The sequence below is a fragment of the Salmo trutta genome, chromosome 34 (assembly GCF_901001165.1).
Source record: "Salmo trutta chromosome 34, fSalTru1.1, whole genome shotgun sequence".
In the NCBI taxonomy this organism is placed as follows: Eukaryota; Metazoa; Chordata; class Actinopteri; order Salmoniformes; family Salmonidae; genus Salmo; species Salmo trutta.
In genome coordinates, this window is record NC_042990.1 from 18,513,337 (window position 1) to 18,538,181 (window position 24,845).

General features: G+C 45.0%; 1 protein-coding gene across 5 annotated transcripts in view; it reads right to left on the reverse strand.

The window, feature by feature from the left end:
• trappc9 (trafficking protein particle complex subunit 9) overlaps positions 1 to 24,845 on the reverse strand; it is a 282,398-nt gene that overhangs the window by 193,125 nt on the left and 64,428 nt on the right. For all 5 annotated transcript variants that reach the window (XR_003871657.1, XR_003871656.1, XM_029732083.1 and 2 more), the window contains 3 exons: positions 22,961 to 23,087; positions 19,715 to 19,847; positions 11,289 to 11,449 (listed from right to left, as the gene is read on the reverse strand). Coding sequence is in view for 3 of the 5 variants with exons in the window: in XM_029732083.1 (XP_029587943.1) it covers positions 11,289 to 11,449; positions 19,715 to 19,847; positions 22,961 to 23,087 (421 nt within the window). In the remaining 2 variants the exon portion in view is untranslated. The remainder of the gene's footprint in view (positions 1 to 11,288; positions 11,450 to 19,714; positions 19,848 to 22,960; positions 23,088 to 24,845) is intronic.

The following is a 24,845-nucleotide window of genomic DNA, read 5'->3' on the forward strand; positions in this document are numbered from 1 at the left end:
AGGTCAGAGAACAGTGACTAAGGTTCAGGGCAGGGTACTGGGTGGAGGTCAGAGAACAGTGACTAAGGTTCAGGGCAGGGTACTGGGTGGAGGTCAGCTAGAACAGTGACTAAGGTTCAGGACAGGGTACTGGGTGGAGGTCAGCTAGAACAGTGACTAAGGTTCAGGACAGGGTACTGGGTGGAGGTCAGCTAGAACAGTGACTAAGATTCAGGACAGGGTACTGGGTGGAGGTCAGCTAGAACAGTGACTAAGGTTCAGGGCAGGGTACTGGGTGGAGGTCAGCTAGAACAGTGACTAAGGTTCAGGGCAGGGTACTGGGTGGAGGTCAGCTAGAACAGTGACTAAGGTTCAGGACAGGGTACTGGGCAGAGGCCGGCTAGAACAGTGGCTAAGGTTCAGGGCAGGGTACTGGGCGGAGGCCGGCTAGAACAGTGACTAAGGTTCAGGGCAGGGTACTGGGTGGAGGTCAGCTAGTGGTGACATTTAACAGTCTGATGGCCTGGAAATCGGTCCCAGCTTTAATGCACCTGAGGTCCTTGATGATCTTCTTGGCCTTCCTGTGACATCGGGTGCTGTAGATGTCCTGGAGGGCAGTGTGCCCCCAATGATGCATTGAGCCAACCACACCACCCTCTGGAGATCCCTTTGGTTCCAGAAGCTGCAATTGGGAAAGGGGGATACCTAGTCAGTTGAACAACAATGCCTTCAACTGAAATGTGTCTTCCGCATTTAACCCAACCCCTCTGAATCAGAGGTGCGGGGGGCTGCCTGTAGTCCACGACCAGCTCCTTGGTTGGTTGACATTGAAGGAGAGGTTATTTTCCTGGCACCACTATGCCAGGGCTCTCACCTCCACCCTGTAGGCCAGAGACTAAAATTCACTTTTTGTTCCACCATCAAGTGGCAGGTAGATGATTAAAAAAAAGTGTTTCTTTTAACAGCTAAAATATTTTTTGGCCATAATTACAAATGATTTTTTTTTTGAAAGATGACCATGCTTTGTAATATTTCTAAAACAAGAAATGTACTAGTAAGAAGTAACGTGGTATATTGCTCAATTTCATAAAACAGTTTTTTAAATCAAAATATCAGAGATATTATATATCAGGGATACAGGATTAGTATATATTTGTGCAATTAGCTGCAGAAATACTTTGAAAACAGCTGCTGCGGCATTTTTCTCATCGTTGTTGGTAATCAGACCTACGACTGTTGTGTCGTCAGCAAACTTGATGATTGAGTTGGAGATGTGCGTGGCCACGCAGTCATGGGTGAACAGGGAGTACAGGAGGGGGCTGAGCATGCACCCCTGTGGGGCCCCCGTGTTGAGGATCAGCGCAGTGGAGGTGTTGTTTCCTACCTTCACCACCTGGGGTCGGCCCGTCAGGAAGTTCAGGACCCAGTTGCACAAGGATGAGTTCAGACCCAGGGCCCTGAGCTTAGTGATGAGCTTGGAGGGCACTATGGTGTTGAAGGCTGAGGTGTAGTCGGGTATTTCTCTTGTCCAGGTGGGATCGGTCAATGCAATGGTGATTGCATCGTCCATGGATCTGTTGGGACAATATGTGAATTGTAGTAGGTCTACGGTGTCTGGTAAGGTGGAGGTGATATGGTCCTTAACTAGCCTCTCAAAGTGCTTCATGATGACAGCGGTGAGTCCTGCTGGGTGACAGTCATTTAGTTCAGTTACCTTTCTTGGGTACAGGACATCTTGAAGCAAGTGGGGACCTGGATATGGAGAGATTGAATATGTCCGTAAACACTCCAGCCAGCTGGTCTGCACATGCTCTGAGGACGCGGCTTGGGATGCCGCCTGGGCCAGCAGCATAGTGAGGGTTAATAGGCTTAAATGACTTACTCACGTTGGCCATAGAGAACGAGAGCACACAGTCCTCAGGAGCGCCAGGGGCCCGCGTCAGCAGCTCAAGGTTTTGCTTGAAGCGGGAGAAGGTGTTTCACTCGTCCGGGAGAGTGTGTGTGTGTCTGCGTGGGTGCAGTTTTTAGTATCTCAAAGGCGTTTCAACAAATACGGCTAAGAAGTAACAAAGAAAGGAGAACCTTGTCTAAGGTAAACGAAGCAGAATGAAGACATAGGCAGCAACCTCTTCCAGGCTAATGGAGAATCTAAAAAGAAAACATACATTTTACTAGTAATACTACTACAACAGGTGAAAACACCGGCAGAAAAAGGCATTGATCACTTACAATCAGCCTCCAGGAACACAGCGAACACAAATTAAACAGAAAAAGGTTACGACTGCCTTCACAACCAGTCTGACGTGTCATTAAACACCTCCAAAAAGGTCTGCTATATCTACCTCAGACCTCAGCGTAATTGGTTTTGGTGCTGCCCTGTATATAATGAGCCTGACTGTGTAGTACAAACACAGGAACAGGGGGAACAAAAAGTAGCCTGGCGATGGTCCAGAGGAGGGACAGTCATTAGTGCTTCCTTCTAAAGATGTGACTGTGTCTCTGATGCAGCCAGAGAATGTCCAAGTGGAGGAGAAAATAGCATCTTATTTTATTACTTCGTTGTGTGTGAACAAAGCCTGTTTCTCCTCTGTGGGTCTCTGATCTACACTATTAGCAACGGTCATCAAAATTGTCAAAAGGTTTTTAAAACAATTCTAATAAACACAACAGTTGGACAATGGATGACGATCCCAAGCAAATTTTTACTTTAATATATTACAGGTATACCAACGTATAGTTAAATATATAAAACATTCTAATAATATACTTCAAATATGAGATGTACTTTTCTAGTATATCTTAAGTATACTATAAATATAATATCATTATACTTCAACACACTTATTAAGTGTCCATGAAATTCATTGTTTTTTCAGTCATTTAGTATACTATGAATACACTATCATCAATCTTCAATAAACGTATTAAATGTGTACTTTAAATTCCTTGTTTTTTATCATTAAACGTATGTTCACTATCATTAAACTGTACTTCAATTTAAAATGCTTTAATTGTAATTTAGTATATTCATTCAAAATATACTTTTTTACGTTAAAGCATACTTTTTTTAAATGAAATTCTGCTTGTGAGTGATCAAGTTCACTAAGGATACAGTGCCTTGCAAAAGTATCCATAACCATTGTGTTTCTTCACATTTTACAGTGAAAAAGAGGGCTTCAATTGTGTTTAATTGTTATGTATTGTCAACATTGAACTCAAAATACTCTAATGTCAATGTGGAAGAATAGAAGGGCAGTGATTGGTAGATCGGTAAAAATATAAAATCAGACATTGAATAACTCTTTAAGCATGGTCAAGTGAAAAATGATGATGTGGATTATGTATTAAACGCCCCAGACACATCAAAGTTAGTCATCAATCTGAACTGAGCTGCAGGACAGGAATGAAACTGCTCAGTGATGTTATAATGCGGCCATTTGTGATTTTAAAACAGTTTTAGAGTTCAAAGGCTGTGATGGGAGAAAACAGAGGTTGGCTCAATAGCTTTAAGAGTTAAATGACAGAGTGAAGAGAGGAATAAAAATATATAAAATAATAATGCAAAAAAACAGTAAAGGAATACACTTTTTGGCCTAAATGCAATGCCTTATGTTTTTGGGGTAAATCCAACACATCACTGAGTAACTGCTACCTTACTTCAAAGCATGGTGGTGGCTGCATCATGGTATGGGTATGCTTGACATCGGCAAATACTGGGGAGTTTTTCAGGATGAAAAGAAACGGGATGGAGATGAACAGAGGCAAAATCATAGAGGAAAACCTGCTTCAGTCTGATTTACAACAGACACTGGGAGGGAAAGTCACCTTTCAGCAGGACAATAACCTACAACACAAGGCCAAATCTACACTGGAGTTGTTTACTAAGACAGTGAATGTTCCTGAGTGGCCAAGTAACAATTTTGACTTAAATCTGCTTGAAAATCTATGGCAAGACTTGAACATTTCTGTCTAGCTAAGAGCCCCAACATCTTGACAGTGCTTGAAGAATTATGAAAATAATAAAGGGTTAATATTGCAGAATCCAGGTGTGCAAAGCTCTTAGAGATTTATCCATGAAGACTCACAGCTGTAATCGTTGCAAAAGGTGTTTCTAACATGTTATCAGGGAGCTGAATACTAACGCAATGACTATATATATTTTATTTAAATAATAATTGTGTAGATTGTTATTCCAAAAAATACAATTAAATCCATTTTAATCCCACTTTGTAACAATAAAATGTGAAGATATCCAAGGGGTATGAATACTTTTGCAAGGCACTGTAGTTTCAGTGTCAATAATGAGTTTTGAAGAGTGCAGAGAAAGTTGACAATGACAGTTTATCCACATGCACAGCTGAGGAACATGCTTCCTGAGTATACTTTTTCATATAAAAAAATATATACTTAAGTATCCTTTCAAAAAAGTATATTTAAATGTCCACAAAATACATTTAAAGTATACATTCAAAAACATATGTACACACTTTTTTGGGAAGGTTACCTAGTATCCTTTTCTGCAGCTGAAGTTCTTATTTATAATATGACATTGTTCCTCATATTTAGCTTATTCAAATGCTTTCATGTTCCATTTTCAAACTTAATTATTTTTTACTTTTAACACATTTTATTCAAATGTTAATGTATCACTTTAATGTGAACAACTAAAATGTGAATTGCTGATCCAGCCACAACTGCTTTATACACAGACTGTAAATTGAGCTCAGGTGCATCCTGTTTCCACTGATCATCCTTGAGATGTTTCTACAACTTGATTGGAGTCCACCTGTGGTAAATTCAATTGATTGGACATGATTTGGAAAGGCACACACCTGTCTATATAAGGTCCCACAGTTGACAGTGCATGTCAGAGCAAAAACCATGCCATGATGTCGAAGGAATTGTCTGTAGAGCTACAAGACAGGATTACGTCAAGGCACAGATCTGGGGAAAGGTACCAAAACATTTCTGCAGCATGGAAGGTCCCCAAGAACAGTGGCCTCCATCATTTTTAAAGGGAAGAAGTTTGGAACCAGCAAGACTCTTCCTAGAGCTGGCTGCCCGGCCAAACTGAGCAATCGGGGGAGAAGGGCCTTGGTCAGGGAGGTGACCAAGAACCCAATGGTCACTGACTCTCCTCTGTGGAGATGGGATAACTTTCCAGAAGGACAACCATCTCTGCAGCACTCCACCAATCAGGACTTTATGGTAGAGTGGCCAGACGGAAGCCACTCCTCAGTAAAAGGCACGACAGCCCTCTTGGAGTTTGACAAAAGGCACCTAAAGGACTCTGACCATGAGAAACAAGATTCTCTGGTCTGATGAAACCAAGATTGAACTATTTGGCCTAAATGCCAAGCGTCATGTCCGGAGGAAACTTGGTACCATCCCTACGGTGAAGCATGGTGGTGGCAGCGTCATTCTGTGGGGATGTTTTTCAGCGGCAGGGACTGGAAGACTAGTCAGAATCAAGGGAAAGATGAACGGAGCAAAGTACAGATTGATTCTTAATGAAAACCTGCTCAGGACCTCAGACTGGGGCAAAGGTTCACCTTCCAACAGATTAACAACCCTGAGCACACAGCCACTCCTGCGTTGTCTTGGCTTCAGGACAAGTCTCTGAATGTCCTTGAGTGGCACAGCCAGAGCCTGGACTTGAACCCGATCGAACATCTCTGGAGAGACCTGAAAATAGCTGTGCAGCGACGCTCCCCATCCAACCTGACAGAGCGTGAGAGGATCTTCAGATAAGAATGTGAGAAACTCCCCAAATAGAGGTGTGCCAAGCTTGTAGCATCATACCCAAGAAGACTTGAGGCTGTAATCGCTGCCAAAGGTGCTTCAACAAAGTACTGAGTAAAGGGTCTGAATACTTACGTAAATGTGATTTGTTATTTATTTTAAATAATTTTGCAAAAATGTCGAAAAAACAGTTTTTGCTTTGTCATTATGGGGTATTGTAATTATCATTTGCACAAATACACCAGTAGCATTTGGGTTTATAAATACATTAACATAAAGGAAAAGTGCTGCAACCACCAAACACTTTCTGTCTACCCTTCCTGCACTGTCTACACTGCCTGCTGTCTACCCTACCTGCACCGTCTAAACTGCCTGCTGTCTACCCTACCTGCACCGTCTAAACTGCCTGCTGAACCCTACCTGCACCGTCTAAACTGCCTGCTGAACCCTGCCTGCACCGTCTACCCTGCTGGCACCGCCTACCCTGCCCGCACCGCCTACCCTGCCCGCACCGTCTACCCTGCCCGCACCGTCTACCCTGCCCGCACCGTCTACACTGCCCGCACCGTCTACACTGCCCCCACCGTCTAGACTGCCTGCTGTGTACCCTACCTGCACTGTCTAGATTGCCTGCCGTCAACCCTACCTGCACCGTCTAGACTGCCTGCTCTGTCTACCCTGCCTGCACCGTCTAGACTGCCTGCTGTCTACCCTGCCTGCTCCGTCAACCCTGCCTGCACCGTCTACCCTGCCTGCTTTGTCTACCCTGCCTGCACCGTCTACCCTGCCTGCTTCGTCCACCCATGCCTGCTTTATCTACCCTGCTGCTCTGTTCACCCAACCTGCACTGTCTACCCTGCCTGCACCGTCTAGACTGCCTGCACTGTCTAGACAGCCTGCTGTCTACCCTACCTGCACCGTCAAGACTGCCTGCTCTGTTCACCCTACCTGCACCGTTTAGACTGCTGCTCTGTTTACCCTACCTGCACCGTCAACCCTGCCTGCACCGTCTACACTGCCCGCACCGTCTAGACTGCCTGCTGTTTACCCTACCTGCACCGTTTAGACTGCCTGCTGTGTACCCTACCTGCACCGTCTACCCTGCCTGCTGTTCACCCTACCTGCACCGTCTACCCTGCCTGCACCATCTACCCTGCCTGCACCATCTACCCTGCCCGCACCGTCTAGACTGCCCGCACCGTCTAGACTGCCTGCTGTTACCCTACCTGCACCGTCTACCCTGCCTGCACCGTCTACCCTGCCTGCACAGTCTACCCTGCCTGCACAGTCTACCCTGCTTGCCCGTCTACTCTGCTTGCCCCGTCTACCCTTTCTGCCCCGTCCACCCTGCCTGCCCCGTCCACCCTGCCTGCCCCGTCCACACTACCTGCCCCGTCCACACTACCTGCCCCGTCCACCCTACCTGCCCCGTCCACCCTTCCTGCACCGTCTAGACTGCCTGCTCTGTCTACCCTTTCTGCACCGTCTAGACTGCCTGCTCTGTCCACCCTACCTGCACCGTCTAGACTGCATGCTCTGTCAACACTACCTGCACCGTCTACCCTGCCTGCACCGTCTCGACTGCCTGCACCGTCTATCCTGCCTGCACCGTCTATCCTGCCTGCACCGTCTACCCCGCCTGCACCGTCTATCCTGCCTGCACCGTCTATTCTGCCTGCACCATCTACCCTGCCTGCACCGTCTACCCTGCCTGCACCGGCTACCCTGCCTGCACCGTCTACCCTGCCTGCTCTGCCACCCTACCTGCACCGTCTAGACTCCCTCATGAATTTGTTGTCATGTACTCTTGCATAATTCAACGTGTATAGCAGGATACCCTCGGATTAAAAATCAACATGCTTGGCTCTACATTACACCCATCTAAACATACTTTACATTGTTTGCGAGATCAGACAATATCTCTACAATCCAAGTGTTCATTTTAGGAAGTTGCTTTCATTTCAGTGCATCTAATTTGTAAACATTTCAACGGAAGTAAATTATTCCATGAAAAAGGAACCCCAGTGAGAGAGACGTTATTTTTCAGTCATGGTCTGCAGCCTTGTTCAGGTGAATTGTGTGAATAGGAGCATTCCTTTGTGGATTTCTGACTGCATGACAGTGCAGGGTGTTATATGGGCACGCACAGTACTACCTCCTTTTACCGACTCCATTGACAGAACCAAATAAACATTGTAACTATGCGTAAATCACAACACATAATGTAGGAACAAGCTGTCAAGACTAAATGTGTAAATTAATCTATGTGTGGGAGGAGAACATGTGTAGCCTTGGCCTACAGTTTGTCTTAATCAATGAAAATCATTATTGTAGCCTTGCCTGCATTTCCTTTCCGTTAGCAATGTCAACCAATTTGGGGGGGAGGGGGTTAGTTTTTCAACAGATATTTATAGTGCTATTGCTCAGCCCCCAGCAGCTCAAACTCAACCATATATTGAATACGTTTCACTACAGCACCAAACTAATAGAATCTAGTACAATCTACACTGCCTTCAGAAAGTACTCACACCCCTTGACATTTTCCACTTGTTGTGATTCAGCCTGAATTTAAAATGTATTAAAATTTCAAAAGAAAATTGTCACTGGCCTACACACATGGCACTAAAGTGCTACTGCAAAACAAATGTGGCAAAGCAATTTACTTTTTGTCCTGAATATAAAGTGTTTTGTTTGGGGCAAATCCAATCCAACACATGACTGAGTACCACTATCCATTTAAAGCATAGTAGTGGCTGCATCATGTTATGGGTATTCTTGTAATCATTAAGAACTGGGGAGTTTTTTAGGATAAAAATAATAAACGGAACGGAGCTAAACACAGGCACAATCCTAGAACAATCCAGAAGTGAATTTCAAACAGATTCAACCACAAAGACCAGGGAGATTTTCCAATGCCTCGCAAAGCACCTATCTGTAGATGGGTAAAAAAAATTACAAATAAAAGCAGACATTGAATATCCCTTTGAGCATGGTGAAGTTATTAATTACACTTTGTATTAATTACACTACAAAGATACAGACACCCTTCCTAACTCAGTTCCTAGAGAGGGAGGAAACCGCTCAGGGATTTCACCATAAGGCCAATGGTGACTTTAAAACAGTTAGAGTTTAAAACTGAGGATGGATCAACAACATTGTAGTTACTCCATCATACTAACCTAAATGACAGAATGAAAAGAATAATACAAATATTCCAAAACATGCATCCTGTTTGTAATAAGACACTAAAGTAAAACTGCAAAAAATGTGGCAAAGAAATTAACTTTATGTCCTGAAAACAAAGCGTTATGAATACCACTCTTCATATTTTCATGAATGGTGGTGGCTGCATCATGTTATGGGTATGCTTGTCACCGGTAAGTACTATACTAGGGAGTTTTTTTAGGGTAAAAAGAAACTGAATAGAGCTAAGTACAGGCAAAATCCTAGAGGAAAACCTGGTTCAGTCTGCTTTCCAACAGACACTGGAGACAAAATTAACCAAATATACACTGGAGTTGCTAATCAAGACAACATTGAATGTTCCTGAATGACCTAGTTACAGTTTTGACTTAAATCTGCTTGTAAATCTATTGTGAGGCTTAAATGGCTGTCTAGCAATGATCAACAACCAACTTCACACAGCTTGAAGAATTTAAAAAGGAATAATGTGCAAATGTTGTACAATCCAGGTGTGCAAAGCTCTTAGAGACTTACCCAGAAAGACTCACAGCTATAATCACTGCCAAAGGTGATTCTAACACTTAGGTTCAATACTTATGTAATGAAGATAGTGTTTTATTTTTCATAAATGTTTTAGAAACGTTAGAATTTTTCTTCCACTGTGACAGAGTATTTTGTGTCTATCGTTGACAAAAAGGAGAATTAAATCAATTTTAATCCCACCTTGTAACGCAACATGTGAAAAAGTCAAGGGGTGTGAATACTTTCTGAAGGCACTGTACATCCTCTTAGGGACCTTTTATAATGCCTACACATGCTTTACAAATCGCTCATTACCAAATGTCAAGTGGGACTGCACCTCCCAACATCTCCAAGCCATAAGACCATCCAATAAACCCGGACTGAAGTAAAGGAATCTCATCTAAATTAGATGAACTCTGTTTCTGTATGATATCTGGCAAAACTCAAAGAATATCTGTTGCAGGATCTATGCCAAGGTAACCCCTCTAGGGAAATAAACCACAGAGCTTCTTAATGACGAGACGTAAGAAGAAAATGAGATGACGCTCCTTTCCTCCACTCACGGTACTCCAATTTTTGTCTGTGTCCCGAAATGGCACCCTATTCCCTATTTAGTGCAGTCAGTAGTAGTACACTATATAGGGAATAGGGTGCCATTTGCGACACAGCCTCTGTAATTCTGTAATTTCATCATATCAAGAGCGTTTCTGCTTCCAGAGAGAAAACAAACACAATCAATCATCACTTTAAAAGCCTTTTGGCGTTTCACCAAACGCTGACAAAGAAAGCGTAAAAGTTAGGAAACTTTCTAACGTTGATGTGCAGCTTGCAGTTCTGGACAACAGTAATTAGGTTTGTCATGATGCTTCATACTTTTAGCCTCCTCAACCAAGGTGTGATGACTCTGCAGAAGGTTGCCTTTTAAGAATATGTTAATACATTGAGAAGATATCTGGTGGGATCCTTTTCACACTAACACATCAACACTACTTGTTGATATAAAACTGTAGCCTACTTTATGTAGATTTTGTTAGAGAGAAGGGATTTTTCGATGTGATTCATAAAGACAATGAAATGCCTTGATAAGTTCAAGGTAAGTTCACAGCCAGGACTTCAACTGAAAATGTGAAGACTGTACTGTATGTTAAAAGCAATAGTAAAGGACTCTCTTCCTATAAGAAGAAGACAGATTGTTTCCCCCAGCCCTGTTTAAACCAGTGTATCCATGATGTAGGAGTGCAGGCTGTTGAGGCTCCACAGCAGCACTGTACTGGCAAGCCACTCCCACCTCTACCGCAGCCATTCTGCTCATCACATGAGTTTCCTTGGCAACTTCAAAAGGAATGGAGTGTGTGTGTCGAATTGCATCCCTCTACAACCCCAACAGTAAACCACAGCTCTGACAGAGCAGGTGGGTCATTTGAATTTAAACCACGCACCACAGTTGGACTACAGTTTTAACTACAAGTTTGACGGCTAACTACGTGACACAACTGTTGATGTGCAACGTTTTGTCAGAACATATGCCAGATGTCAGCTGGATACATGGGGGAGGGAGGGGGAGAGGGAGAGAGAGAGAGAAACTGCAGAGCTTGGGCGATCCCAGCTCTGCAAAGTAACACAAAGAGAAAAGACATAAGAGCATGAAAGCTGAAGAACCAAAACACAATGACCAGTGACCTCTAACGCTGACGAGAGGACAGAAGGAGTCACCAGGGAAGAGAGAGGGAGGGAAAGAGACAGAGAGAGAGAGCGAGAGACAGAAAGAAACAGATGGGGGGAAAGTACATCAAAGGAATCACTGGTTTAAAAACAGCATGAAAGCTTGTGTGTGTGTATGTGCGTTTTGTCTGACCCCTGACCTTTAGTATTACAGGTCTTGGAGGCGACCTCCAGCGTCTCCAGGTCTTCAGAGCCAATGTTCTCCAGAGTGATGGTTAGATGCTGGGTCTCTCCGTTAAACAGCTGGACAGACACACTGCTGGACAACTCCTCTTTAGAGGGCTGGAGGGGATGGGCCGACCTGGAGACAGATACAGAAGGGTCTTCAGACTAGTGCTGAACGATTAACTAAAATATGGTTATTTGTCTGTTTTTAAATCAACTAATAGACCTACGTCGACTCAATTGGAATTCCATTTTATTCTTTTTTTGTGAGCTCAATGCATAGTTTCTCTAGAGATATATAGTGCCTTCAGAAAGTATTCAGACCCCTTGACTTTTCAACATTTTGTTAGGTTACAGCCTTATTCTAAAATGTATTAAATAAAGTGAAAACAGGATTTTAGAATTTTTTCTAATGTATTAAATATTTAAACAGAAATACCTTATTCACATAAGTATTCAGACCCTTTGATATGAGACTAGAAATTGACCTCAGGTGCATCCTATTTCCATTGATCATCCTTGAGATGTTTCTACAACTTGATTGGACATGATTTGGAAAGGCACACACCTAGCTATACAAGGTCCCACAGTTGACAGTGAATGTCAGAGCAAAAACCAAGCCATGAGGTCGAAGGAATTGTCCGTAGAGCTCCAAGACAGGATTGTGTCGAGGCACAGATCTGGGGAAGGGTACCAAAAAAACTTCTGCTGCACTTAAGGTCCCCAAGAACACAGTGTCCTCCATCACTCTTAAATGGAAGAAGTTTGGAAACACCAAGACTGTTCCTAGAGCTGGCCATCCAATCGGGCGAGAAGGGCCATGGTCAGGGAGGTGACCAATAACCCGATGGTCACTCTGACAGAGCTCTAGAGATCCTCTGTGGAGATGGTTGTCCTTCTGGAAGGTTCTCCCATCTCTGCAGCACTCCACCAATCAGGCCTTTATGGTAGAGTGGCCAGACTAAAGCCACTCCTCAGTAAAAAGCACATGACAGCCAGCTTGGAGTTTGCCAAAAGGCCCCTAAAGACTCTCAGACCATGAGATTCTCTGGTCTGATGAAACCAAGATTGGCCCTCCCTACAGTGAAGTATGGTGGTGGCAGCATGATGCTGTGGGGATGTTTTTCAGTGGCAGGGACTTGGAGACTAGTCAGCATCGAGGCAAAGACGAACGGAGCAAAGTACAGAGAGATCCTTGATGGAAACCTGCTCCAGAGTGCTCAGGACCTCAGACTGGGGCGACGGTTCACCTTCAAACAGGCCAACGACCCTAAGCACACAACCAAGACAATGCAGGAGTGGTTTGGGACAAGTCTTAATGTCCTTGAGTGGCTCAGCCAGAGCCCAGATTTGAACCCGATCAAACATCTATGGAGAGACCTGAAAATAGCTGTGCAGCAACACTCCCCATCCAACCTGACAGCTTGAGAGGATCTGCAGAGAAGAATTGGAGAAACTCCCCAAATACAGCTGTGCCAAGCTTGTAGAGTAGAGAGTAATCACTGCCAAAGGTGCTTCAACAAAGGGTCTGAATAATTATGCAAATGTAATATTTCAGGTTATTATTTTTAATAAATTAGCAAAAATATCTAAAATCCTGATTTGCTTTGTCATTATGGGGTACTGTGTGCAGATTGAAGAGGAACATTATTTTTTAATACATTTTAGAATGAGGCTGCAACTTAACAAAATGTGGAAAAAGTAAATGGTCTGAATACTTCCTGAAGGCACTGTATCAGATCAAGGCCGAACTGTGCATTTTACATTTACATTTTAGTCATTTAGCAGACGCTCTTATCCAGAGCGACTTACAGTAGTGAATACATACATTTCATTTTCATTTCATGCATTTTTTTATTATTTTTTTGTACTGGCCCCCCGTGGGAATCGAACCCACAACCCTGGCGTTGCACACACCATGCTGGCGTTGCAAACACCATGCTCTACCAACTGAGCCACAGGGAAGGTGTGCGATGTAGTAGGGAGTTTGCGGCAGGCTAATATTCTATATAGTTTAGTGCAGAAAACATAGTAAGTACAGTGCATTTGGAAAGTATTCAGACCCCTTGACTTTTCCACGTTTTGTTACGTTGGCATTTGTCCCAGCATTTTTCCATAAAGTGGGGCACTGCTCAGTTTGCAGGTCAGGCTCAATGGCTGAGGGAGAGCAAAAAGAGAGCCGTGGTGCACATATGTGATGGACCAGAAAATTGCGTACTACATTTGGCTTGTGAGTGCCACATTCTGAACCAGCGGCCAAACTGTGCACACATCATCTTTAATAAAAGTAGCTTTTGACTAATGTAGGCGGTGCTTAGTCAAAATTGGACTAGCTACCACCTAAGACTGCTAGATTGTTGACAAAGACATTTGCCCACCGAAGACAGTAAGTCATCAACCAGTGTCCAAGTGTTAAAGACACGAAAGGCAGACGGCCTGCTCTGTTTGAAGCCTCTTAGGTGAGTCAGCAGCCAAAAAATACAATACCAAATGAAACCTCTTATTAGCTTGACGATATAGCTTGCTTGACGATATTCCCGTTTTATTATTAAACCTTCATTTAACCAGGAAGGGCTCATTGAGATTTAAAATCTCTTTTTCAAGAGCGTCCTGGCCAAGATAGGCAGCACCAAGTCATTACAAAAATTACAGACAAACAACATGAAAAACTACAAGTAATCTGGTAAAAACCATAGAATTCACAAGAGTATTTGTCTTTCAGATAAATGAAGAATTCCAGAGGATCACCACAAAGCATCTTGAGCCAAGGTTTATGGCCACGTTGGACCAGTACACCACAAAGCATCTTGAGCCAAGGTTTATGGCCACGTTGGACCAGTACACCACAAAGCATCTTGAGCCAAGGTTTATGGCCACGTTGGACCAGTACACCACAAAGCATCTTGAGCCAAGGTTTATGGCCACGTTGGACCAGTACACCACAAAGCATCTTGAGCCAAGGTTTATGGCCACGTTGGACCAGTACACCACAAAGCATCTTGAGCCAAGGTTTATGGCCATGTTGGACCAGTACACCACAAAGCATCTTGAGCCAAGGTTTATGGCCATGTTGGACCAGTACACCACAAAGCATCTTGAGCCAAGGTTTATGGCCATGTTGGGCCAGTACACCACAAAGCATCTTGAGCCAAGGTTTATGGCCATGTTGGGCCAGTACACCCCTATTCTGCTGTCCTTATTCCATTCCCAGGGAGGGGCACCTGGACACAGATTGCAGGTCATGCTGGATGTCCTACTCTAGGTACAATATTCTCAGGAAAAATACACCGTTTTATATTTAGCTGGCTGATGTTTGGTGCTGCATTTTAATCCACAGGCCCTGCTCTGCTACCCAAGCATTGTACGCCTTCTAGTAATATAGGATACTTGGATCGGTGAATGCATAGATTTCACTCCTTCACATGTACAGATTCAATCCAATGACAACAGTGATTTTATTCTATATCAGGGTCATGATGTGAGTTCAGTGAGTCATTTGCTTGATTGACTACCTGGCTGAATGAGGTGACCTCATTAAAGACTACCATGTGAGGGCAATAAAGCATTTTCTGACCTTAAAATTATATTGTGTGTGTGTGTGTGTGTGTGTGTGTGTGTGTGTGTGTGTATGTGTGTGTGTGTGTGGTGTGTGTGTTCACTGCATTCTGATAAAAATAAGGGCATCTCATAATCCAGTTTGATTTAAATTTGCATGTAAAATTTGATCCCAACATTGAAAGAATGTCTATTACAGTTTATTTTTTTTACAGGAATCTGAAGGGGGTGATGTCCTGCAAGACCTTGCACAACATGTAATGAAAATCTCTGGGATCAAGAAGGAGGGTGCCATGGCGAGTGATGGTCCAGAGGAGATCGTCATCGTCCTAGAGGGTGTCCTGGTGATCACCGGTCTGGGCAGTGTCACACAGGCTTGTGCCATTCTTCTTGGCATGACATTATGCTCAGAATTTCAGCTACCTACACGAGGCATTCCAGAAACTGTTTGTGGAGCTGGGCTGCTCAAAGCTCACAGTCAAGATGACACCCCTCAAAATCAAATCACTGTCTTAAGCAGAATGACAGCCTAGAGGACAATTGTCATAGACTGAATGTCAGGGTTAACTTTGTAACACCTTCGTAGTTAAACACTGAGGAGCCTCTGGAACTATTATCTCCCTTTATTTGTTCTGAATTCTACCAGGGTCTGTCTGCACAGTATGGTTGTTATGACATCCCAATGATACCTGCACCACTGGCAGTCTACCTGCAAAGCTTTGTAGTTTAATCTTAAACTGATTTCTATTGGGAACTTCTGAAAAAAAGTCTCTAAACTAGACAATTTATGGTTTAAAAGCGATAGGTGGCATCCATTGGCAGTGTTTGTGAACAGATAAAAGTTATGAGAAGAAACTAATACAAGTGTTTAGATGACATGATTATTGGGGTTGTCATCTCTTTTTATTTTGTTATTTACCTTGTAGGCAATATTTCAGTATGAAAAATATCCCACAAACCACGAGCTATTTGAGCCTCCATGAGTCCCTATTTTTGTTGTTATCCATGGTTACTATGAGAATATTTTGGTCCTTGTGAAGTCTATGGAGTTGAAGCTCCATTCTATCTCTCCTAAAGAGACGGTTCTGCCCACAGGGATCCTATACAAGCTAATGTTAGTGTTCTAGTTCCTAATTTTAGGGTTTTGCCGACCTGCAGAAATCAGGACGTACCTGCAATGTTGATTGCAATTCTGTAATTTGTCAACTAATAATTTGAGAATCATTGCTGCGGAGTTTTGTTTTGCAAACCGCTTATGTTTAAATTAATGGTTTTGAAGGATTCCTGGTGTCCTGATACCTTTTCTCTTAGGTGAGCCGATCGAGTAAAACCAAAGTAAAAATGTGAACCCTTCTGAGTTGGTCTAAATGAATATATCATGTAACAATGACTAGATAATCGGATTAATCATTCAGTTACAATAACAATTTCATGTAAACTCAGCAAAAAAAGAAACATCCCTTTTTCAGGACCCTGTCTTTCAAAGATAATTCGTAAAAATTCAAATAACTTCACAGATCTTCATTGTAAAGGGTTTAAACACGGTTTCCCATGCTCGTTCAATGAACCATAAACAATTCATGAACATGCACCTGTTGAACGGTCGTTAAGACACTAACAGCTTACAGATGGCAGGCATTTAAAGTCACAGTGCTGAAAACTTAGGACACTAAAGAGGCCTTTCTACTGACTCTGAAAAACACCAAAAGAAAGATGCCCAGGGTACCTGCTCATCTGCGTGAACCTGCCTTAGGCATGCTGCAAGGAGGCATAAGGACTGCAGATGTGGCCAGGGCAATAAATTGCAATGTCTGTACTGTGAGACGCCAAAGACAGTCTTACAGGGAGACAGGATGGAAGGTTGATCGTCCTCGCAGTGGCAGACCACGTGTAACAACACCTGCACAGGATCGGTACATCCGAACATCACACCTGCAGGACAGGTACAGGATGGCAACAATAACTGCCCGAGTTACACCAGGAACGCACAATCCCTCCATCAGTGTTCAGACTGTCCGCAATAGGCTGAGAGAGGCTGGACTAAGAGCTTGTAGGTCTGTTGCAAGGCAGGTCCACACCAGACATCACCGGCAACAACGGTGAAAAAGTGCTCTTCTCTGACGAGTTTGTCTCACCAGGGGTGATGGTCGGATTCATGTTTATCGTCGAAGGAATGAGCGTTACACCGAGGCCTGTACTCTGGAGCCGGATCGATTTGGAGGTGGAGGGTCCGTCATGGTCTGGGGCGGTGTGTCACAGCATCATTGGACTGAGCTTGTTGTCATTGCAGGCAATCTCAACGTTGTGCGTTACAGGGAAGACATCCTCCTCCCTCATGTGGTACCCTTCCTGCAGGCTCATCCTGACATGACCCTCCAGCATGATAATGCCACCAGCCATACTGCTCGTTCTGTGCGTGATTTCCTGCAAGACAGGAATGTCAGTGTTCTGCCATGGCCAGCGAAGAGCCCGGATCTCAATCCCATTGAGCACGTCTGGGACCTGTTGGATCGGAGGGTGAGGGCTAGGGCCATTCCCCCCAGAAATGTCTGGGAACTTGTAGGTGCCTTGGTGGAAGAGTGGGGTAACATCTCACAGCAAGAACTGGCAAATCTGGTGCAGTCCATGAGGAGGAGATGCACTGCAGTACTTAATGCAGCTGGTGGCCACACCAGATACTGACTGTTACTTTTGATTTTGACCCCCCCTTTGTTCAGGGACACATTACTCTATTTCTGTTAGTCTCATGTCTGTGGAACTTGTTGAGTTTATGTCTCGGTTGTTGAATCTTGTTAGGTCCATACAAATATTTACACATGTTAAGTTTGCTGAAAATAAACACAGTTGACAGTGAGGACTTACATTTTTTGCTTAGTTTATCTATTTAAGTTCAATCAACTTAATATAATACTTTTTTCCCCCCATCATTTTTATTTGAACACATCCAAACAACTTACTCAAGCTTATCTACTCATACAAACAAGCAAAAATGTCTACTCAATTATATTAGTGTAATTCTGTTGCCTAAAATATTTTGAGTAGATTCAAGAAATCATATTTCACAGAGTAGTGTGTCTAGACACTGCCCCACAGAGGGTCTGGGACTTTCACCCTGTCTTGATGTTGGCCACTGCACACAAATCTACACACATACAAATAAAATCTAATCTAATTTTATTTGACACATACACATGTTTATCAGATGCTATTGCGGAGTAGCGAAATGCTTGTGTTTCTAGCTCCAACAGTGCAGTAATATCTAACAACTCACAACAATAAACACAAACCTAAAAGTAAAAGGGAATTAAGGAATATATAAATAATAGGATGAGCAACGTCGGAGTGGCATTGACTAAATACAGTAGAATAGAATATAGTATATACACATGTCAGACGAGTAAAGCACAAGCACACACACAAATAAAGCAACACGCATATTCAAAGCCCTGGCCATTGGGAAGGGGAGCCAGAAGTGAAAGAAAATGAGATACAAAAGAAAAGGGGTACGAAGAGAGAGAAATATTGTTTGATTACAGCAAAAGAGTACAACTGGGACGATTATTCTGAACAAGGTACAATGAGGTACTGAGGGAAGCTGAGTGGCCAAATCATGGAGGAACAAGACGAGTGGTGATTTCAACAAAGAGGTCCATTTAGTCCCTGCCATGTTAGTTATTACTTCAAACTGAATAAAAACTAAATCTAGAGAATTGGATTTCAATTGTCCACTTTGTGCATGTGCTATTACTGAAGCTGACTGTTGGGTACAGGAATCAATAGACCAGTCAGTCTCAGAATTATGTCTGTATTGTTTTGTTATTGTCCAGCAGCAAGCGACTAGGCTGAAGAGAAAGCATATCTATCCAACTATCTTTCTCCCTAATAAGACAGAGAACCTGTAATTATCAAGGTATAAATAATTACTTAAGTTCTTAGTAATTATAGAGGTTCCTCTGAGGCATCAGCGGGTAATTTAAAAGTCGCCGGAAGAAGCAAGAAATCCAGATATGACTGAACTGAGCGACGACTGTTTAAATGACGACTCTGCCTTGCAGACAAGAGCCTGTCTAGGGACTGGGGATGTGAATTAGCACTAGCTAAAAGTATCAAGATGCCGCTGGGAGCTGGTCGTGTTTTTGGTCCAGAAACCCCACCACTTCTCATTCATTTTAAAGTGCCTATGACTAAGCATTCTGACTACCTACCATTTCCCAGTGGCTGCCCCGTCATCCCTAAAACACCCCATCTCAGAGCTGGAGTAAAGTGGAGAATTTCACAAGCAAAGGAGCAGTGCATTCTTCAGTCACTTTAAGGTTGTATCCATGAAAATTGAGGTGAGACTTCCAACTGTTAAAGTGATTGGTAATAACAAGTAGTGGTGGGGAGTGACTGGTTTGATGACTGGTAAGAACAGGTGCACAACAGGAAAAAGGAGAAGAGGAGGAACTGCTAGCGTCGAGCTCCAGGATAGAGGGCACTGCACTGTGGTTGGTATAGGCTATAGTACATCATCTCTGTGTGACCGGGCATTAATAGGACTGACTGAAAGCCACTTCTGATGACACAGCAGCTTTAAAACAAAGGACTCGTAGGTTTGATTTAATGAGGCAGAACAAGGGGGTATAAGGTAAAGGTTATGGGGACATAGGAGGACCCAAATAGACTCAAAATGTTATACTTGATCAGCTGCCAACGACTTGATTCATTGATCTGTTGAATCAGGTGCGTTAGTGCTGGACTGGAACAAAGGAACGTAGTTCTGGTCCGCTGAACCAGGATGAATAAAACCTGCTATAACATGTACTGTGTGGACAGGGTGTATGAGGTTGGGGTTAGGGTGTCTCACCGTGGTAGAGAGGTGCTGAGCTGGAGACGGGGTAATGATGGAATGACCTCCACCATACAGCCACTGGTCAACACACTGGGTAGACCATCCAGGAGACAGTCACTGGTCACACCAAACACTGACGTGTGGTAACCTATAGGGAAGAGAGAGAGGGCGAGAGAGAGAGGTAAAAGTCAGTGGCCTCAAACCAAGGACTAACAAGCACTCTGACAACTTCTCTCCATTCTACAAAGGGTGACATTGAGAACACACTTCAAAAGGATTTCAATCAATCCTCTGTTCAGAAAAAAAGGGTCTAACTTATTCATCTAATACAAATGGGAGAAATAGAGCTGTGAGTCTTAGTTTGGTTTAGAGTTGGGACTCCCACTGTGGCATAACAAAGGTCTCCCCTATTCACCCCACACTCCTAGATTCACCCCTACACACCCTCTTAACCCCCACACACACTCTTAACCCCCACACACCCTCTTAACCCCCACAATCCTCTATTCACCACCACACCCCCTCTTACCCCCAAACTCCTCTATTTGACCCCACCATCCTCTATTCACCCTATACCCCCTATCAACCCCCACACACCCCCACACACCCTCGATCAACCTCCACACACCCTCTATCAACCCCCACACACCCTCTATCAACCCCCACACACCCTCGATCAACCCCCACACACCCTCGATCAACCCCCACACACCCTCGATCAACCCCCACACACCCTCGATCAACCCCCACACACCCTCGATCAACCCCCACACACCCTCGATCAACCCCCACACACCCTCTATCAACCCCCACACACCCTCTATCAACCCCCACACACCCTCTATCAACCCCCACACACCCTCTATCAACCCCCACACACCCTCTATCAACCCCCACACACCCTCTATCAACCCCCACACACCCTCTATCAACCCCCACACACCCTCTATCAACCCCCACACACCCTCTATCAACCCCCACACACCCTCTATCAACCCCCACACACCCTCTATCAACCCCTACACACCCTCTATCAACCCCTACACACCCTCTATCAACCCCTACACCCCCCCCACACACACACACATCTCTATTAACCCCCCACACACACCTCTATTAACCCCCCCACACACACACCTCTATTAACCCCCTCACACACACACACACCTCTATTAACCCCCCCCCCACACATACACACCTCTATTAACCCCCCACACACATACACACCTCTATTAACCCCCCCACACACATACACACCTCTATTAACCCCCCCACACACACACACCTCTATTAACCCCCTCACACACACACCTCTATTAACCCCCCACACACACACCTCTATTAACCCCCCCACACACACACACACACCTCTATTAACCCCCCCACACACACACACACCTCTATTAACCCCCCACACGCACACCTCTATTAACCCCCCACACGCACACCTCTATTAACCCCCCACACGCACACCTCTATTAACTCCCCACACGCACACCTCTATTAACCCCCCACACGCACACCTCTATTAACCCCCCACACGCACACCTCCATTAACCCCCCACACGCACACCTCCATTAACCCCCCACACGCACACCTCCATTAACCCCCCACACGCACACCTCTATTAACCCCCCACACGCACACCTCTATTAACCCCCCACACGCACACCTCTATTAACCCCCCATACGCACAACTCCATTAACCCCCCACACGCACACCTCTATTAACCCCCCACACTCACACCTCTAATAACCCCCCACACGCACACCTCTATTAACCCCCCCCCACACACACACACACACACACCTCTATTAACACCCCCCCACACCTCTATTAACCCCCCACACACACCCTCTATTAACCCCCCCACACACACCCTCTATTAACCCCCCACACACACCATCTATTAACCCCCCACATGCACACCTCTATTTATCCCCCCACACACGCACACCTCTATTAACCCCCCCCACACACACACCTCTATTAACCCCCCCACACACACACACCTCTATTAACCCCCCCACACACACACCTCTATTAACCCCCCCCACACACACATCCTCTATTAACCCCCCACACGCACACCTCTATTAACCCCCCCACACGCACACCTCTATTAACCCCCCCATACACACACACCTCTATTAACCCCCCACACACACCCTCTATTAACCCCCCACACGCACACCTCTATTAACCCCCCCACACACACACACACCTCTATTAACCCCCCCACACACACACCTCTATTAACCCCTCACACACACCTCTATTAACTCCCCACACACACCTCTATTAACCCCCCACACGCACACATCTATTAACCCCCCCCCACACACACACCTCTATTAACCCCTCCCACAAACACACCTCTATTAACCCCTCCCACAAACACCCACACCCCTCTATTAAGCCCACCCCATCCTCCGGAGAAAGATAACCAAGCCACTTGTCTTAACCATGGCGACAACATTACAGGCAATTACTGTGGTGTAAAATTAAGATTAAATGACTATGGAGATCATACTATTTAAAGCTATCCTCATCCCATGCTGCTGAGGTTAACAGAGATGCGATTAACTGACATGTCGCTTATCCTCAGAGAATATGGGAAAACGCTCTGTTGTCTGTCTGTCTGTCGTCTGTCTGCCTGTCGTCTGTCTGCCTGTCTGCCTGTCGTCTGTCTGCCTGTCGTCTGTCTGCCTGTCGTCTGTCTGCCTGTCGTCTGTCTGCCTGTCGTCTGTCTGTCGTCTGTCTGCCTGCCTGTCGTCTGTCTGCCTGCCTGTCGTCTGTCTGCCTGCTGTCTGTCTGCCTGTCGTCTGTCTGCCTGTCTGCCTGTCTGCCTGTTGTGTGTCTGTCTGCCTGTTGTGTGTCTGTCTGCCTGTTGTGTGTCTGTCTGCCTGTCGTCTGTCTGCCTGTCGTCTGTCTGCCTGTCGTCTGTCTGTCTGCCTGTCGTCTGTCTGCCTGTCGTCTGTCTGCCCGTTGTCTGTCTGCCTGTTGTCTGTCTGCCTGTCGTCATGCCACACATCGCAATGTTTTTACATTTTAGTGAAAAATCTGCACATGACTTGACCCAAAATGATTGATAATAACCATTATTTGGATTAAATTAGCAGGTTACCTTCGTATTTCGTGAAAGTACATTTTTAGGGAGGAAGCTATTTCCATTTAAATGACGATCTTTCCTGTGTAAGGAGTGTTCATTTTTTACTGAGCGTCACACATGGGAAGGGTAAAGTTGTGCTGGACTCACCGTTGACGGTGATGTTGCCTGCGGTGCGTGGGACCCCCACCAGGGTGACGGGGTAGAGCCCAGACTCAGCAGGCAGGGACAGGGCAGCAGGCAGGGCCTCAAACTCCACGCCCGATGTCAGCAAACCCTGGACAGGACAGAGGACAACAGATCAGTCAGAGGAATTACGTTTCAAATCAGGTTACTGGGCATAATTCATAACAAAACTAATCGTGAATGCACTCAAAAGTGCATAAATGATTTAGCTTGATGAGATGCGACGCAGTTCATTAAAATTCATGTTATCAGTGGAGCTTCATTAAAATGACTTGATGCTATGTTATCAAAGTGTCAAAAGATGGGTTCTACTTCAAAATGTGGCCCTATTAATTAAACACAAACGGAGACTTTGAGCATGTGGCAACGGTTCAATGGGGACAGCAGGAAATCTAAGTCGCTCGGAACTAAAATGGTGATATTGTAGCGCACAGACACCTGTCAAAGTCACACAGTCACAACTGACTTGATAAAAGTTCACTTTGCTTTTGAACTAAATCAAGTGGATCTAATGAATCAAGAGTCCACTGTTCTAATGTGACATGATGAGAGAGAAACCCCACAAGTGTCCCAGTGCTGTGGTGGGCGGCAGTAGTTTCCACTGTTCCCTTCAATGTTCCCATCAGAAATTCAGATGAAGGAAAGGAGAGGAAGCAACTTTAGACTATTGAAACCCAGCCACACAGTAGTTTCCAGTGTTCCCTGTATTCAATCATCGTAACCTAATATCCTAAAGCAGTGTTTCCCCAACACCTGTTCTCCAGTACCCACAACAGCACACATTTCATTGTAGCACCTGATTCTACTTGTCAACTAATCATCAAGCCCTTGACAAGTTGAATGTCTAGGGCTACAACAAAAATGTGTACTGTGGGGGATTCTGGAGGACCGGAGTTGGGAAACACTGTTAAAAGACAGGAGAGGAAACACTTTGGATTATTGAAACCAAGCCTCCCAGTGCTGTGGTGGGAGGGAGGTTGTCTCAGGTCCCGGTACCACAGCGCTGTGGTGGGAGGGAGGTTGTCTCAGGTCCCGGTACCACAGCGCTGTGGTGGGAGGGAGGTTGTCTCAGGTCCCGGTACCACAGCGCTGTGGTGGGAGGGAGGTTGTCTCAGGTCCCGGTACCACAGCGCTGTGGTGGGAGGGAGGTTGTCTCAGGTCCCGGTACCACAGCGCTGTGGTGGGAGGGAGGTCGTCTCAGGTCCCGGTACCACAGCGCTGTGGTGGGAGGGAGGTTGTCTCAGGTCCCGGTACCACAGCGCTGTGGTGAGAGGGAGGTTGTCTCAGGTCCCGGTACCACAGCGCTGTGGTGGGAGGGAGGTTGTCTCAGGTCCCGGTACCACAGTGCTGTGGTGGGAGGGAGGTTGGGTGGGAAGAGTTCCCAGTGTCTCCAGAAATCCATCACCCTAACCTTGCCCCGATATCCTGGAGATGAGGTCAGCCCCAGCTGGTACCGCCATCTCCCACAGAGAAAACTGATCGTTCTCACCGTATGAGAGAGAAGAGGAAACTACAAACACACACACACAAAAGGAAACTGTAAATGGAAGGCTGTCTGCTCCGCCGGAGGAGGAGAGGAAGGGAGATTGGAAAGGAGTCCTACACAGTCACAGAGAAGGTAGAGTTGCGAAGGTTTAATTCAACTATCTCCGACAGAGGAATATGCTAGTTTAACAATTATCACTAAAAAACTGTAGTATTCTACCATTGCAAGACTTCAAAGTCTACAATGAGAGAAAGGAAAAAAGTCAAGGATCTGAATAAGCTGACTTGGGTTCACAACCCAGACCACTGGGTGACTTTGAATGCGTGTCATCTGTCATTAATGATGTCCTATATAAAAACCAAG